Raw genomic sequence first — 16,974 nt, 5'->3', positions numbered from 1 at the left:
TGTTTCAATAATGCATTTATTTGTGGACTGAGCCTCACCTCCAGCTGCAAAAATAGCCCCAAATCCCAAATTAGCTGCAGTAAAGCGCTCCAAATTCTGCCTTGATGAGGGCAGTGCATTCCCATGGCAATACCTCGGAGATTCCTGGTCATTCCATTTGCAGTTTAGGAGAATTAAGAGCTGGAATAATATGGGAAAAGTGAATTCTGAGAGTAGCAAACGTCTGCAATGACTTTAAATCTCCTCTTTCCTCAGAAAACCCCATTATTTCATCCTTTTTCTGCTGCAGAGCTGCACGAAATTCACTGGGGGCTTCACTCCTGCTAATTAATTTTCCATGGAAAAAGGTCCTGATGCAGAATGTGGAGCAGGGAGAAAGCTCATGGCTGCAGGAGGGGAGAAGGACTGGATTCATGGCAAATCCATCCTGCATTTTCCAGCTGGTCCATTATGGATCTCCTATTTCCCAAAAATGTCTCCAAAAATTCCCAAAAAATGTATTTTTAAATAGGCTTTAAGGAATCCTACACATTCCACAAATCAGGAAGATCTTAGAACTGCTCAGATTAAGGGAATTCATTCCAGGATCTGAGTTCTGATGTCGGTCAGAGTTTAATTCTCTAAGAACTGGTTTCCAACAAGGACTTGACCAAATCTCTGTGTGTGGGAGTGGAACTTTTAACCAGGAAGGAGCTGTGCCAAGGGATCATGGAATCGAATCCCAGAATGGTTTGGGATGGAATTGAATCCCAGAATGATTTGGGATGGAAGGAACCTTAAAAGCCCACCCAGTTCCACCACTGGAATCCACACCTTCCCTATCCCAGGTTGCTCCAACCTGATCTTGGACACTTCCAGGGATCCAGGGGCAGCCACAGCTTCTCTGGGAAATCCATTCCAGGGCCCCTCCAGCTTCCCAGCCAGGAATTACTTCCCAATATCCCATCTAAACCTTGGAATTGGTGGAAAAGAGCAGCCAAGAAGGACGACCTTTGTAAGGGGACAGGGAAAGGGGAAACTGGTACCATTTTTCATGGGAAGAGGGAACTTGTGGGGCCACACAACTCTTCCAGCAGAACGAGGGGGTTGTGCTTGGATTTGTTGGTTTGTCTTTTCCTTGGACAACCTTTCCTTGCTCCAGGTTGTGCCTTGCTGGGAATGGCGCCGGGATGGATCCGCGCAGCATTTTCCGTGTGTAATCACCAGCCAAATCCTCCTCAAATGTCACAAACAAAATCAATGCTAAGTTTATATTATTTTAATGGATGAAATCCCTGGAAGCAGCTTTCAGAAGGGGCTGGAATGAATATTCCTGTAGGAAAGAGGGAGGTGACGTTTCACAATTACGGGATGTCTTCTGAACCATAAGACTTTTCACTTAAAGGAAGAAAAATTTGTCATTTCCCGTGATTGGTTTGATCTCCTCTTAAAGCCGTGTTTTCCTTGGAGATGATAACACCCAGGGGGGCATTTTTCCTTTCCTGTTCCTTCCCAAATTTAATGGCTACAGGAGAGTGGCACAGGCACTGAAACGAAGGACACTTCAGCTGTGATTTGGAGGGAGTTAGATGAATATAACATGAATAAAAATGTAATATTAATGGAATATGGATTGAAAAGGATGTTGGAATAATGTTGCTGACTCCTCTAATTTGATCCCGAGTTTGATGAGCTGTGCTGAACCCTCTCTTACCTTTCTGCTCCGTGGTTCTGCTTCAGCATTCCCGTGTTTTGGAATTGGCGGTGTGGGAGATGATGGAAGTCCCAGTGGTGGCTCAGAGCCCTGTCAGTGACCGGGCATGGCAGAACAAGGAGCGCATTCCATGTCCTTAGGATGTTGAACTCGTGAGGAGTGTGGAGGGGGAGCAGCATTCCTAGGAATTCCAGGGAAAAGCCAGCACACCGAGTATTAGTGCTGCTGTTCCACTTGGAAAAATAATCATAACAGGAATTAACGGATTCTTTCCAGGTCAGAGGGGACACATGGCCCCGACTCCTAACCAAGGACATTCCTGTCCTTCCAGGAGTGACAGGAGTTTCATGGAAAGAGCCTCCTGCATCTATGGGACTAGGGAATCATGGAATCCTGGAATGGTTTGGATTGGAAGGGATCTTAAACTCCATCCAGTTCCACCCCTGCCATGGGCAGGGACACCTTCCCCTATCCCAGGTTGTTCCAAGCAGCTTTATTCGATCATTGCATTGGACTTGGAATAACTGAAACTTGGGAGCACTTTTGGCTCACAAAACTACCTGGAGCAGGGATTGGTCTTTGCTGAACCTTCTGGAAAAGAGTGGAGAGGGAAAGCTCTTGGGGGTTTGGAACTCAGGATGTGGTGGCTGGAAAAGCAGAGCTTGCTGGAGGCTATGCTGGAATGATGGCTTCAAACGGAGTGTGGTGTTGGATAGGATTTTGGGAAAGAATTCCTGGCTGGGAGGGTGGGGAGGCCCTGGAATTGAGTTCCCAGAGAAGCTGTGGCTGCCCCAGGATCCCTGGAAATGTCCAAGACCAGGTTGGACAGGGCTTGGAGCCACCTGGGATAATGGAATGCACTGGGTTGGAATGAGATGGGATTGAAGGTCCTTCCAACCCAAACCATCCCGTGTTTCTATGGAGGAAACATCCATTCCCTGCTCCTCCTCTGCCTCTTCTGCCTCTTTGGCTCCAGCCTCATTTTTTCCAGGCTGTGGAGAGCCAGGCTTAGAAATTGGAAGTATTGGCAGGTTTGATCCAAATCCCAGGCATCTCGATCAGGATCCCATGGCTGTGTCCACTGGGAGCTGTGTGTGGGTTGGACCAGGAATGCCATGGTGAGGGGGGGTCTGCTGGGATGCCAGAGCCCCGCATCCAGGGAATACCATGTGGATCTTAGCAGAGGAATTGCAGAATGATCAGAGAACCAGGATTGATGTGATGTGCAGCACAGAGACCTGGAAAAGTAGCCTTAGGAAAGGGATCCAGCTGTTGCAAGGGACTTGGGGAGAAGTTTTGGGGCTCTTCCATGGGGAATGGGGCTGGGAGCTCGATGGCATCACATGGATGAACAGAAATGATGGCATTCCAGGTGTTAAAATCCCACAGAATTCCATTTTATCCCTTGTGGTATTTAGTTTCTGTGATTTTATTTGGGACTGTAAATGAGTTTCCTTCTCCTATTGATCCACTCCCTGGAAATTGTCATAGCTGTGAATTTCACGGTTCAGAAGTGAAATCGTGGAGCCGGGAATGTGCTTTGGAGACTTGTGGAAGCGGAGCTGGGATTTATGCAGGTGTAATAACAGGAATCTCGTGGTTTCCTTACACTTACAACGTGTAAGGCTGAGTAATTCCTGTACTACAGGTTGTACCTACAAGGAAATTAAAGTAAGGTTTTGCCTGAACTTAACTCCTGCTCCAAACCCCGATCCCACCAACAGCAACAGGATTTGGAAAGGAAGCAGCAGCATCAGTGCCACTGTTTCTCCTGCTTAATTTCCCTGCTTTAATTAAGTCTTTTCATTTGCATAACAGGTGCGATAATGCATTTAGGAAGATATAGAATAAAAACAATAACGCCGAGTTCATTTTGGAAATGGAAACGAAAAAAATTGGAGTGGTGAAGGTTTTGTTCAGGGAATTGCCAGGGATTAATTAAAACCGTGGAAATCTCTTGTGGTGCTGAGTATGTGCTGAGTAAACAAAGAGGATCTGTGGGGGGGAGATACTCAGTGCTGCTTCCAGGGGTGGGGTGGCCTGGGATGGGCTCAGTTGATTGGATCATGGAGCTGAGAACGCCAAAGTCATGGGGTCAATTCCCTGAAGAGCTGGACTCGATCCTTGTGGGTTCCTTCCAATTCTGACTATCCTGTGATCCCATGATCCAGGTGGTTCTCATCCCATTTCTCTGCTGGCCTCGCAGCCCCTCCCATCCAGGGCCAGCCCCAGGGGTGGAGTGGTCTGAGATGGGCTCAGTTGGTTGGATCCTGGAGCTGAGAATGCTGAGGTTGCATTTGATTCACTGAATAGTTGGGCTTGATGCTGATGGGTTTTTTCCAACTCGGAACATCCCGTAATTCCATGAGCTGTGTGATTCTCATCTCATTTCTCTGCTGGCCTTGCAGCCCCTCTCACTGAGGGCCAGCCCCAGGAGTGGAGTGGTCTGGGATGGGCTTGGTTTGTTGGATCACGGAGTTGAGAATGTCAAGGTTGGGTTTGATTCCCTCAAGAGCTGGCCTTGATCTTTGTGGGTTTCTTCCAACTCTGACTATCCTGTGATCCCATGATCCGTGTGGTTCTCATCCCATTTCTCTGCTGGCCTTGCAGCCCCCCCAGCTCATGGCCAGCCCTAGGATTGGAGTGGTCTGGGATGGGTTCAGTTGGTTGGATCGTGGAGTTGACAACACCAAGCTTAAGTTTGATTCCCTTAAGACTTGAACTTGATCCTTGTGGTTTTTTCCAACTCTGACTACCCCGTAATTCCATGATCCGTGTGATTCTGATCCCATTTCTCTCCTACCCTTGCAGCCCCCCCCACGGTGCGGATCGTGCACTCGGGCCTGGCCTGCAACATCGAGGAGGAGCGCTACTCTGAGAGGGTCTACACTATCCGCGAGGGAGAGACCCTGGAGCTCACCTGCCTGGTCACCGGCCACCCCCGGCCACAGGTGAGTCCCTGCCCACCCCGGCTGTCCCCACCACACCTTTTCCCCCTCAGACCCTCTGCGAGTCGGGTTCACCTTCATCGAAGAGTGTGGGGGCTGGGCAAGATCCAATGGGATCCAGGTGGGAGGATCCATCCTGGCTGTTGAGTGGATGTTGGGTGGTCCAGAGGAACATCTACAGCAGGAAAGTTGAGGTTTTTTTGGAATATCTGGTGTTAAAATCAGCAGTATTGTGCTTTAAGGTCCTGGGGTGTTTTGGATCTACGGATGTTGGTAAAAGAGAGGGAAACAAATATGAGGATGACAATTTCTGGATAAAAACCCCTAAAGTTGTCCTGTTATCTGGGATCTTCTCATCTCAGGGGTTTTAGTCCTCAAAATCCAGCTGGAAGGCTGGAAGAGTGAACACCCAGGAGTTCGGGAAGGTCTCCCTGTGCACCTGGATCTGGGATGTCATGGAACCCCTGGCGCTGAAGCTGGATAAAACAGAATTAAAACTTGAAATAAACCAGCTTTTTCCAGGTCTGACCCAATTTTGTCAAGCTCAAGAGTGTTGGCAGCTCCTGCTGCACATCCTTGGTGTATCCCCATCCCAACCCCTTGGGCCAGGGCATCTCATTAATCAATTATTTTTAATTAGAATAATCACCAGGGATTTTCTTCCCGAGGCGATGAATGAAACCCTTTGCTGTTGGAAGTACAAAGGACAGGCAGGAGCTGGGAGAAGGGAATTTTCTGGGATGGTGAGCTCCTCCAGGAAGGAGGGATTTGCTGCTTCTCTCCTGTTTATTCCATGATTGTTTCCAATTTAAGGAGAAGATTTAAAGCTAAAGAAGTGGAAGTTTATTCTGTGCTGGTTTAGGGCTGGTTTTTCCCAGTATTCCAATTTTTTCCTGATTTTTCCACAGGATGCTCTCAGATTTGGGTGGAAAATTGCACGGAAATTGTTTTCCAGCTGCTGTTTGATCAGATGCTGGGGAGTGAGCTCATAAAATATGGAACCATGCATTCCAAGAATGCTTTTACTCTTCCACGTTCCTCAAATTTTCCAATATTCTTGGCGTGGAAACTCCTTTTGGTTTAAATGCTGGAATAATTAAACAACGCTGGATTGGGAATCTGTAAAATCACAGAATCATGGAATGGTTTGGGTTGGAAAGGAGCTTAAAGATCAAACAGTGACACCTCCTGCCATGGGCAGGGATATTTTCCACTCCAAGCTTCAAACATTCCGAGGGATTTCTAATCTGTGGGATTCGAGGCTGCCCGTGACGGGCCTGGGAGGAGAAATCTGTGAATATTTTCCATTTTTTCCCCCTCTCTCCTGTCACTCCTCCTTCCTGCTTTACCGAAGCACACATTTATCCCTTTTTGTCTTTCCAGCACTAATTCTTTTAACTTTGGGATCAATGGATGTCGTTTTTTGGGATCTGATGGCTTGGGAATGTCTCTGATCTGCTTCAAGTCACCCTTGCAGTGACTCCACTCTGGGGGAGCTCCCTTTGAATACGAATCTTCAGATTTATCAAATCCTCCCATTTTTTTCAGCTCTCTTTGCTGCCTTTCCCACCACGTGCCACAAAATTTTCCCTGGGATTATTTCCAGGCAGGGAAATTCCTTTGTTCAGAGTGATTGTTGCACTTTCCAATTGAAAACTGCTGGAAATTTTCTGGAATTTCTACTCTAAATTATCTTGGAGTCTTGAGTTTTTTGGGATGAAAAACATAAGGATGTGGGAATTTTTGGAAGGAAGGAGAATTACAAATAATTCCACTATTAATCCCAAAAAATTTCCCTCACTCCTAATTAAATATAAAACTCTGAACATCCCAAAACTTCCTCGAATGTCTGCTTGTTATCCATGGAATGGTTTTGATATGTTCCATGTGATTATTATTTGTTATTCCCGATTTCCCAGCTTTGGAATGCACCATTAGTTGCCATGGAAATAAATTTTCCTGGATGGAGTTTTTCCAATGCCTTATCCCCGTTCAGGTGAGGTGAATGCAGCCCCTTCTTTCCACAAATTGCTGCTCTCAGGAGAGGTTTTTTGGATAAAATCCTGCAAAGTTTGGAGCAGGATCAACCTGGGGATCTGTCCTTTTCCCAGATTTTATCCAGGATCCAGGGGTTGGGCTGTGCCCGCTCTCCAGCTCCACAAGGGATGTGCCAGGATATCCAAAGGTCACTTATCCCTGGACAAAATGTGGGATTTGCTGGTTTGAGTAGCTAAGAGGTGACATTTTATCCACACTGGTGACCATCTCCTGCCCAGTCCTGTAGGGATGTAGCTTTTCCTGATTTTCCTTGGGAATTCTCACCTGTGCTGGCAGGTCCAGCCATTGGAAGCAAAGACTGTGACTTTCCAAAGTGAGGAATGACATTTGGATCATGGGGAGCAGAGGGAGAAGCATCTGACGAGCCAGGATTGGCTGGGATTTTGTATTCCTGGTTTTCCACTGAAGGATGAATGAGAAATTCCTGACAGGAGGTTGTATCCAGGCTTTTTTTTTCACCAAGTAACAATGGGAAATGGCCTCAAGTTGTGCCAGGGGAGGTTCAGGTTGGACATGATGGGAAATTTCTTCTTGGAGAAGGTTCCCCTGGGGCAGTGGTGGAGTCCCTGTCCCTGGGGGATTTAAAATCCATGTGGATGTGGCACGTGGGGATATGGGGTGACCCTGGAAGTGCTGGGAATGGTTGGACTTGATCTTGGATGGCTTTTCCAACCTCAATGATTCCATAAGTTTATAAAGCCCTTGTTTGCAAATACAACCTCCCCTTCCTTGGGGATTTCTTTCCTCTGGGCGTGACTTTTCCAGTGTTTCTCCTCAAAGCGCTGTCCCACCTCGGGTGACATTATCCGTGTGGGAATGGCACATTCCAAGCAGCAAAACGTGCAGAGTTGATGGACGGCAGTTCCCAAGTCCTCCCCCAGTCCCTCACTGTGCTGCAGGGTGGCCTCTGTCCCTCCCATCGTGTCCCTCCCTCTTCCAGGTGCTGCCTTCCCCACCCTTGTCCCCTGTCCCTTCCCGAGGGTTGGGAAGCAGCAGCTGCCAGTGCCACACGTCATCCCAACCATCTGGAAGCTGCACGCTCCGGGATTTATCCTATTTTGAGGTTGCAACACATCTTAACGAGATTCCACCTCCTCCTCACATCCTCCCGCCACCCTTCTCCCAGGCACTGCTATCAGGCCACATCCCTTTCTCCCGGAAAAATCCAGGCGTGCACTCGGTGCCGGTGGGGTGTGAAGAGCGTGGTGGATCTGTGGCTCTCCTGGGAAGTAAAGCAGGGGAGGATCTGCTTTTAGGAGCCCTGGAATTTCTCCCTGCCTCTGTTTGCTTGTGTTTTCTTCCCACTTGTAGGAGTTGGGTGCTGTGCTGATGCTACTGAGGCAGCAGGACCTGCACCCCTTGGAGATTCCTGGGATTGTGAGCCCAGAGCAGAGCCAGAAGAAATGTTGCTCCAGGGGGAATGTGGGCCTGAAAAAACACATCCTTCCTGCTGGGAACTGGGGTGGCCAAAGGGAGTGACCTAAGGGACACAGAGCAGGGAGTGGTTGGGGTCGGGAGAGACCTTGAATCTCATATCTATGTATAAATATATATATGCAGAAATACGGAATTCCTGGAATCCTGGAATGGTTTGGATGGGAAGGAACTTAAAGCCCATCCAGTGCCAGCCCTTCGATGGGCAGGGACACCTCCCACTGTCCCAGGCTGCTCCAAGCCCCAATGTCCAGCCTGGCCTTGGGCACTGCCAGGGATCCAGGGGCAGCCCCAGCTGCTCTGGCAATTCCAGCCCAGCCCCTCCCCACCCTCCTAGCCAGCAATTCCTTCCCAATATTCCATTTAAATCTACCTTCCTTCACCTTAAAGCCATTCCCAGTGTCCTGTCCCTCCAGGCCTTGTCCCCAGTCCCTCTCCAGCTCTCCTGGAGCCCTGTTAGGCCCTGCAAGGGGCTCGGAGCTCTCCCTGGATCCTTCTCTTGGACCTGATGATCTTGGAGGGCTTTTCCAGCCTTAACAACTCCACGGTTTTAATGGGAAGGATTAGGTGGGATGAGGAGGCCTCTGTTGAGACATGACCCAGACTTTCCTGTGCGATGGGATGTCTGGGTTCCCAAACCAAGGCAGAGTCTCTCCAGGGAAGCAGAAGGGAGGAAAGTTTTCACATTAGGGAGGATCCATAAGGAAAATCAATGGGTTGGGGAAATCTGGGCACCTTTGGAACAGGAACATCCATCCTTGCCAGGGAAAAGCCAAGGTTCTGAGAGACTGGGAATGTCACTCCAGCCCAGCAGAGCCCAAATCAGCAGCAGCTCTTCCTTGGACTTTTAAGATTTTCCTTTAGAAATGACAGTAGGAAAAGAAATAAAAAAACCTGGAGAAACCCAAGGCCAGGTTGGATGAGATTTGGAAAACCTGGGATGGTGGAAGGTGTCCCTGCCCATGGCAGGGAGTGGAATGGGATGGGATTTAAGATCACTTCCAACCCAAACCATTCTGGGATTCGAAGACCATTCCTGATCAGGATTTTTTCCCTGATTTTTTTCTCCTGATTTTTCCCTGTTCCAAATAGATGGATGGAACGAGCCGATCCACTGGAATGAATGTTGGTGAGTCCCAGAGTGTGTGTGGAGTTTAACTTCAGTTCCTCACACAACGCAGTGCTGACACCCAGGATTAGAGCCCAGGACGTGCTCAGAGGCACCGGTGGCTCATTCCCAAAGATTCTGGTGCAGCTCCCGGAGTTTCTTACTCCATGCTGTCCCTCCCTGTGGACTGTGTGATTCCTGTCCCGGATTTTTGGCACATTTCAGAGCGAGCCCTGCCTGGCTGTGCAGAGCTCTGCCGAGGTGTGAATTCAGGTGCTGCACTCGAGGGAGAAAACATCAAATAAACTCCTCAGAGCAGCACAAACGTCATGTAAAGCTTAATCACAGATTTCTTTTTGTGCTGGAGCAGGATGGAAACATTTTTCCTTGCTAAATGGGAGCTTTATCCAGTCAAACATTCAGGAAGGGGTTTTTTCCAGCATAAAATCCAGGCTAATTTAGTCATGAGTCAGGCTGGATTTTGTCAGGTGCTCAGTGAACATTTGTAAAGTCTTCCCGTGAACTGAGGAGTGTCAGATGGAATCAGCATCAATTTTCCTAACAAGGCTCCAATTACTGCTCCGAGGAGCCGCGGACTGGGGTGGGAAAACAGCTGCTCCTGTGTGAGGGACCCCACACCCCCCTTCCCTTGGCTGCATCAGCACTTGATAAGGATTCTTATCAACTAAAATCAAAACCGTGGCACCCACTTTGCCTCAAAGGAGCCTTTTGTGTCTCACTCGCAGCTGATCAAAGAGAACAGAGCGTGGGGGCTTTTTGTTGTGGGTTTTTTGGGTTTTATGGGAATGCTGCTTTTTCTGTTTGAATGGATGGAGAGCCAGGGAATGGGAATTTTTTTCCTTTCCAGGAATTAATAAGGGGAAGGCAGGATCCTGTTCTGCAGCACTGGAGGAGGCTCTGCTAATCACAGGGAGTAATTAGGGGGATGCATTTGAAATAATTAAGGGTTTTTTCCAGCGTGCCACAGTTACCTGGGTCTGTTCATGGGACGATCTCGGTGCTTTCCAAGGAGTTTATGAGAGATGGGATAATGGGGAATGGCTTTAAACTGACAGGGAATAGGGGCAGGTGGGATATTGGGAACGAATTCCTGACTGGGAGGGTGGGGAGGGGCTGGGCTGGAATTCCCAGAGCAGCTGTGGCTTCCCCTGGATCCCTGGAAGTGTCCAAGGCCAGGTTGGAGAGCACTTGGAGCAACCTGGGATAGTGGAGGATATCCCTGCCTTTAGGATGAGATTTAATATCCCTTCCAACCCAAATCATTCCAGGACTCCAATGGTTTGTAAGCTGATAAAAGGAATTAAACCCCTTAAGCTGTTTTATCCTGAATAATTGGAGCCATTCCTGCCAGATTTCCTGTTTCCAGGTGGCCGCGGTCTCTCCACAAGGAATGTGTTAGCAGGTTCCTAAAAAGGGCTGGGAAGTGCTGAGGGGAAGAGGTCAGGTTAAACCCAGAAAAAAAGCAGCAGCAGGGAAGGGAAGTTTGGGATTCAATCCCACTCCCTCAGTCGGGAATATCAAGCCCAGGCTTGTTAAAGCCTCAGCAATAATTGGGATGAGCCTGGAGGGAATCTTATGGAGCTGGGAATGACATCCAGGTCGGGGAGTGGCTCCAGAGCAGTTTCATGGTGACTTTGGGCAGCTGAAATCTGCCAGAAGTCCCATATGGAAAATTTCCAGTGCCCACAGAGCAGGACTCTCCTATTATTGTAAGGAAAACAGGAAAAAATTCCCGTTTTACCAAAAAATGGACTTGTCCTCTGAATATTTTCCATCTGTTTTCTCGCCTCCCAAAGCTCTGCAGTCTTTTGTTTTCCTCTTTGTGCTGTCAGCTTTTATTCCCCTGCTTCTGACAGGCTCGGGAAAGGCCGGAGCAGCGGCTCTGGGATAATGTACCAGGAGCTGCTTTTCCATGAGCACGGAACACTCCGGTCTCCCGGCACAGGGGTGGGGGTGGATCTGGAACAAGGGCTGGAGCTGGGACGTCTTGGAGAAAAGGAATGGATTTGATGAGTAACTGGATAATTTGGTAACCAGGGAAACCAGCAGCTGATGCAGATCAGCCGAGGCTGGAGGAGAAGCTCTGGTGCCTTTGGAATGAGATCTTCCAAGGAAACTCTTGAGAGGCTTTTTCTGGAGGATAATCGGGGATCGTTCCCATTGTTGTGGATGGAGTGGAAGGCAGGTTGTACATGAAATCCCACCCGCAGAGCTGATTCCTGCTCTGGGTCCAGCACCAGGAGGATATGGAGCTGCTGGAGTGATCCAGAGGAATCCATGGAGATGCTCCAAGGGCTGGAGCCCCTCTGCTCTGGAGCCAGGCTGGGAGAGCTGGGAATGTTCACCTGGAGGAGAGAAGGCTCCAGGGAGAGCTCAGAGCCCTTTGCAGGGCCTGAAGGGGCTCCAGGAGAGCTGGAGAGGGACTGGGGACAAGGCCTGGAGGGACAGGAGCCAGGGAATGGCTTCCCAGTGCCAGAGGGCAGGGCTGGATGGGAGATTGGGAATTGGGAATTGCTGGCTGGGAGGGTGGGGAGGGGTGGGCTGGAATTGCCAGAGCAGCTGGGGCTGCCCCTGGATCCCTGGCAGTGCCCAAGGCCAGGCTGGACATTGGGGCTTGGAGCAGCCTGGGACAGTGGGAGGTGTCCCTGCCCGTGGAATGGGATGATCCTTAATGTCCCTCCCAGCCCAAACCATTCCATGATTCCATGAACTCCTAAGGCTCTGGAATTTGTTGGTTTTAAATTTTAAGGGAAGAAATTCTGCTCCCAAAACCTCGTCCATCCAAGGTGTCTGACGGGGAGAATTTGAACAAATCGGGATGTTCCTGCTGGGGTGGGATAACGACCCCTGGGGATCCTTCAGGGATGTTTTAATCTCCATGCTGCCATTTCCATGGATAACATTTTCTCATGGATTGAGTTCTCCTTCCTCCTCTGGCAGCTGGGAAAGGCTTGGGAAGCTCCAGGTGGGTTTTGCTGCCATTCACCGGAGCACTTGGATGTTCTGACTGAGTTATCAGGCTGGAAAATCCACATCCAGGAGGATTTATATTCCCAGCTGAGATTTATTCCCAAATTAAGGCTTCCTCTCTGCTCCTCCAACATTTATGGGCAGCTCAGCCACTTGATTTTGAATTTATTTTTATTTTTTTGGCTTTTTTTTATAAACCGATCTTCACGTCAGGAAACAAACCAAGAACCCTGAACTCGAAGAGCAGGAGTTGGACTTGAAATAAATTCAAATATTTCATCAGGGGATAAATATTTGCCTTCCCAGCCCAAAGCACTTTAAAAAAAAAAAAAACAACAATTTTTGCTGTCCCAATTAAATTATTTTGCGCCAGGTGTTTGTTCTGGTGCCATCCCACAGCACAGACACTGAAATAAAACAAAATCAAACTAAAATATTGACTTTTCTGATAAATCTGGTCGTCTCAGAGGGGCTCAAAATTCAAGGTGTTTTCAAATCTCTTTTTAGGAGGCGACAGCATCTCCATCAGAATTTCTGTGGGATTTTTTGGGTCTGTTTCCTCTTTTTTTTTTGGTATTATTTTTCTTCTTAAAATCAAGTGAGCATTAGAATTAAAAATTCAATATTTCAAGACAAATCTTGATTTCTTTTTACAGAAAAATCTTGCTGCACTTTCCTTAATTTTCATATTGGAATATTAGACTTGGAAAAAAGAAAATTCCAGATAATTCTTAATTTTTTTAATGGAAGATCTTGCTGCACTTGGGGGCTTTTCCCTGAATTTTCATATTGGAATATTAAACAAGAAAATTTCAATATTTCCAGATAATATTAATGAAAAATTAAATCTTTCCAGATAATTCTTAATTAAAATCTTGGCAAATCTTGGTGACTCTTTCCTGAATTTTTGTATTGGAATATTAGACATGAAAAATTCAATATATCAAGATAATTTTTAATTTCTTTACAGAAAAATCTCGCTGCTGCTCTGTTTTCTCTTTTATTTTTCTTCCTAAAATCCATGGAATATTAGACATGAAAAATTCAATACTCCCAGAAGATTCTGAATTTCTTTTTACAGAAAAATCTTGCTGCACTTCATGCCTCTTTCCTGCATTTTTAAATTTGAATATTAGACATGAAAAATTCAATATTTCCAGGTAATATTAATGAAAAATTAAATCTTTCCAGATAATTCTTAATTAAAATCTCGGAAAATCTTGGTGACTCTTTCCTGAATTTTCATATTGGAATACTGGACATGAAAAATTCAAAATTTCCACATAAACCTTAATTTCTTCAGAGAAAAATTTTGCTGTGCTTGGTACCTCTTTCCTGAATTTTCCTCCTCCTTTTTGAGTCGTTTTCCTCCTTCTGTTCCAAAGGAATAACCTCGCTATCATTTTGATAAATAATAGAAATTATATAAATAATTCCAGCGCCATTCTGGGCTGAATCCTGAATCCTCCTGCGGATTTCGTGATCCAAGGAGATAAAAATAACGAGTGAGATTTTTTTCCCCCCCTTTCCCATATGTCTATCAATCAAAAACGATAAAGATATTTCTGACTCGCAGCTTTAATGGTGTAATTAGGGCTAATTACATGTTCCAATGATTACATGTATGAACACTAATTACATAATTGCAGACAATTATGCTAATTAGGTAAATACATCGTTAAGGAGAAAGCTCTGGCAAAATCCAGGGAATTTGCACCAGACCCAAAGAAAGTGAAAACACAATAAATGAGGAATAGTCCTTCATGTCTGCAAAATCCAGGAGCCATGGGAATTGGAATGGATGGGTTGGAATGGTGTTGGGAAGAGCCTTCAGGTGCTGTGGAATCTTGGAATGGTTTGGATTGGAATGGTGTTGGGAAGAGCCTTCAGGTGCTGTGGAATCTTGGAATGGATGGGTTGGAATGGTGTTGGGAAGAGCCTTCACGTGCTGTGGAATCTTGGAATGGATGGGTTGGAATGGTGTTGTTGGGAAGAGCCTTCAGGTGCTGTGGAATCTTGGAATGGTTTGGATTGGAATGGTGTTGTTGGGAAGAGCTTTCACGTGCTGTGGAATCTTGGAATGGATGGGTTGGAATGGTGTTGTTGGGAAGAGCCTTCAGGTGCTGTGGAATCTTGGAATGGTTTGGATTGGAATGGTGTTGGGAAGAGCCTTCAGGTGCTGTGGAATCTTGGAATGGTTTGGATTGGAATGGTGTTGTTGGGAAGAGCCTTCAGGTGCTGTGGAATCTTGGAATGGATGGGTTGGAATGGTGTTGTTGGGAAGAGCCTTCAGGTGCTGTGGAATCTTGGAATGGATGGGTTGGAATGGTGTTGTTGGGAAGAGCCTCCAGCTGCTGTGGAATCTTGGTGGAATGGTGTTGTTGGGAAGAGCCTTAGAGTGCTCTGGAAAAAAATCCAGGGAATTTGCACCAGAGCCAAAGGCAGTGAAATCACAATAAAAGATGAATAATCCTTCAAGTCTGCAAAATCCAGGAGCCATTCCCATGTTGGGAATTGGAGTGGTTTGGGTTGGAGTTGTGTTGTTGGGAAGAGCCTTCAGCTGCTCCAGAATCTTGGAATGGTCCAGGTTGGAATGGAGTACTTGGGAAGAGCCTTTAAGTGCTGTGGAATCCTGGAATAGTTTGGGTTGGAATGGTGGTGTTGGGAAGAGCCTTCAGCTGTTGTGGAATCATGGAATGGTTTGGGTTGGGAGAACTTCAGATCCCATCCCATTCCCACCCCTGCCATGGCAGGGCCACCTCCCACTGTCCCAGGCTGCTCCCAGCCCCAATGTCCAGCCTGGCCTTGGGCACTGCCAGGGATCCAGGGGCAGCCCCAGCTGCTCTGGCAATTCCAGCCCAGCCCCTGCCCACCCTCCCAGCCAGCAATTCCCAATTCCCAATCTCCCATCCAGCCCTGCCCTCTGGCACTGGGAAGCCATTCCCTGGCTCCTGTCCCTCCTGTCCCTCAGGGAATTCAGATTTTGTCCGGTTTAAACATTCCCTGTTTTTTAGCTCTCATCCCTTCCCTTTGGAAACCACCGCATCCCACTGCTGCTTCCCGTTGTGCTGATTCCCTTCACTCTGCCTTTCCAAACCCTTAATCCCAGCCCTTAATCCTGGTTTTATTCCTTGCTGCAAGCTGATCCAGGCTCTTTTTTTAAAATTTTCCTTAATATCTCTTTGCAATTCTCTTGAAATGTGGGAAGCATTCCCAGATTCTGTTCCTTGGCACTTGTGGGAGTCCTTGGAAGGTGTGCCAGGAGCGCTCCACAAGACATGAATGATGCCATTTGGGATTCATGGAGTTTGCTGAGTGTTTCTTCTCCTGGAATTGGAAATGAGCTGGAATCTCAGCCAGTGGGATGCCAACATCTTTCCAATTCCTTTTCCCGGAACAAAGGAATTGCTGGAACCTTTTTAAGCCGTGCCAGGCTCAGGGCAGGAGAGATTTGATCCTTTTCCAGTGTTTTTTAACATTGTTTGAGGCATTTTCCTGCCTGGAGGAGACTTTGCCAATTCATCCTCTGGAAAAAAGGGAAAATTGGTGCACAGAGAGCAAAAACCATGGAAAAATCGAGTCAAAATCTTCAGAATTTCCATCCTGACTGAGCCCACACGTTCCTTGTCCTGTCTCCAACACCTGGAGTGTGCAGGCAGGATGTGCTCAGGCCGATATTTTGGAATTGCCTGATGGAAAAGTTGCATCCAATGCCTGGGATAAGATGGTATGGATGGATTTAATTCCCACCAAGGAATGCTCTCCTCTTTGGAATGTGTTCAGATCCCTGAATTTTGTGCCACCACATTCAATAATGTGACCACCAGTACCTTGTAATTTGAAAGGGAAAAGGATGGTTTTAGGAAAAACCCCAAACAAATAACCCTTGTCCAGCCAGTTACTCTGATTCCTGATTTTCTAAGGAATATTTTATATGGAATATCTGATTTTTAAAGGAATCAGGGAGTTTTTGCAGGATCTGTGAGGAGCTGCTCCTCCTGCCTGGCCTTTGCTGTCGATGCTTTTCCTTCCAAGCTGCCGCCCCAGCTGAGCTGCCAAATCCCTCTCATCAAGATTCCCACCCTTTTCCCATTTTTCCCTGCTCCCTCCTTCCCAGTTCTCCCACCTTTCCAGCAAAATCAAATGTCAGCTCCTTCCATTGTCACCACAGCTGAACCTGGCGGCAGCTCAGACTCTCACTCCCGTTTTGGGATCAGCGAGAGCATCGGGGGGAATTGGGATCCGGTGGGAGGAAAATACAGCACAGCTGATTGGGATCCCTGGGAAATTTTGGGTTTGGATCACTGGGAAATTTCAGTTTTGGATCCCTGGGAAATTTAGGACTTGGATCATTGAGATTTAGGGTTTAGATCTTTGAGATTTAGGGCTTGGAACACTGGGAAATTTAAGGTTTGGAAAACTGGGAGATTTAGGGCTTGGATCTCTGGGAGATTTAGGGTTTGGATCACTGGGAAATCTGGGGTGTGGATCACTGGGAGATTTAGGACTTGAGTCATTGAGATTTAGGGTTTGGATTACTGGGAAATTTAAGGTTTGGAAAACTGGGAGATTTAGGGCTTGGATCTCTGGGAGATTTAGGGTTTGGATCACTGGGAAATCTGGGGTGTGGATCACTGGGAGATTTAGGACTTGAGTCATTGAGATTTAGGGCTTGGATCACTGGGAAATTTGGGGTTTCATTCAGAAAGTTTTTCTGGAAATGAGTTTGGGGTTCATTTCCA

At 47.2% G+C, this 16,974-nt stretch overlaps 1 protein-coding gene across 3 annotated transcripts in view; it reads left to right on the top strand.

Annotated features, from left to right (window-relative positions):
• The window catches only part of MDGA2 (MAM domain containing glycosylphosphatidylinositol anchor 2), a 233,286-nt gene that overhangs the window by 66,255 nt on the left and 150,057 nt on the right, over positions 1 to 16,974 (top strand). For 2 of the 3 annotated variants that reach the window (XM_048307676.1, XM_048307674.1), the window contains exon 2: positions 4,505 to 4,644. In XM_048307676.1, coding sequence (XP_048163633.1) covers positions 4,505 to 4,644 — 140 coding nt within the window. Of the gene's footprint in view, positions 1 to 4,504; positions 4,645 to 16,974 lie in introns of those variants that run through there. The other variant, XM_048307677.1, reaches the window with a different exon arrangement.

Source organism: Corvus hawaiiensis, chromosome 6 (genome assembly GCF_020740725.1).
Source record: "Corvus hawaiiensis isolate bCorHaw1 chromosome 6, bCorHaw1.pri.cur, whole genome shotgun sequence".
Taxonomy (NCBI): Eukaryota; Metazoa; Chordata; class Aves; order Passeriformes; family Corvidae; genus Corvus; species Corvus hawaiiensis.
Note: the sequence above shows the minus strand (reverse complement) of the source record. Positions and strands in the feature narration are given on the sequence as shown.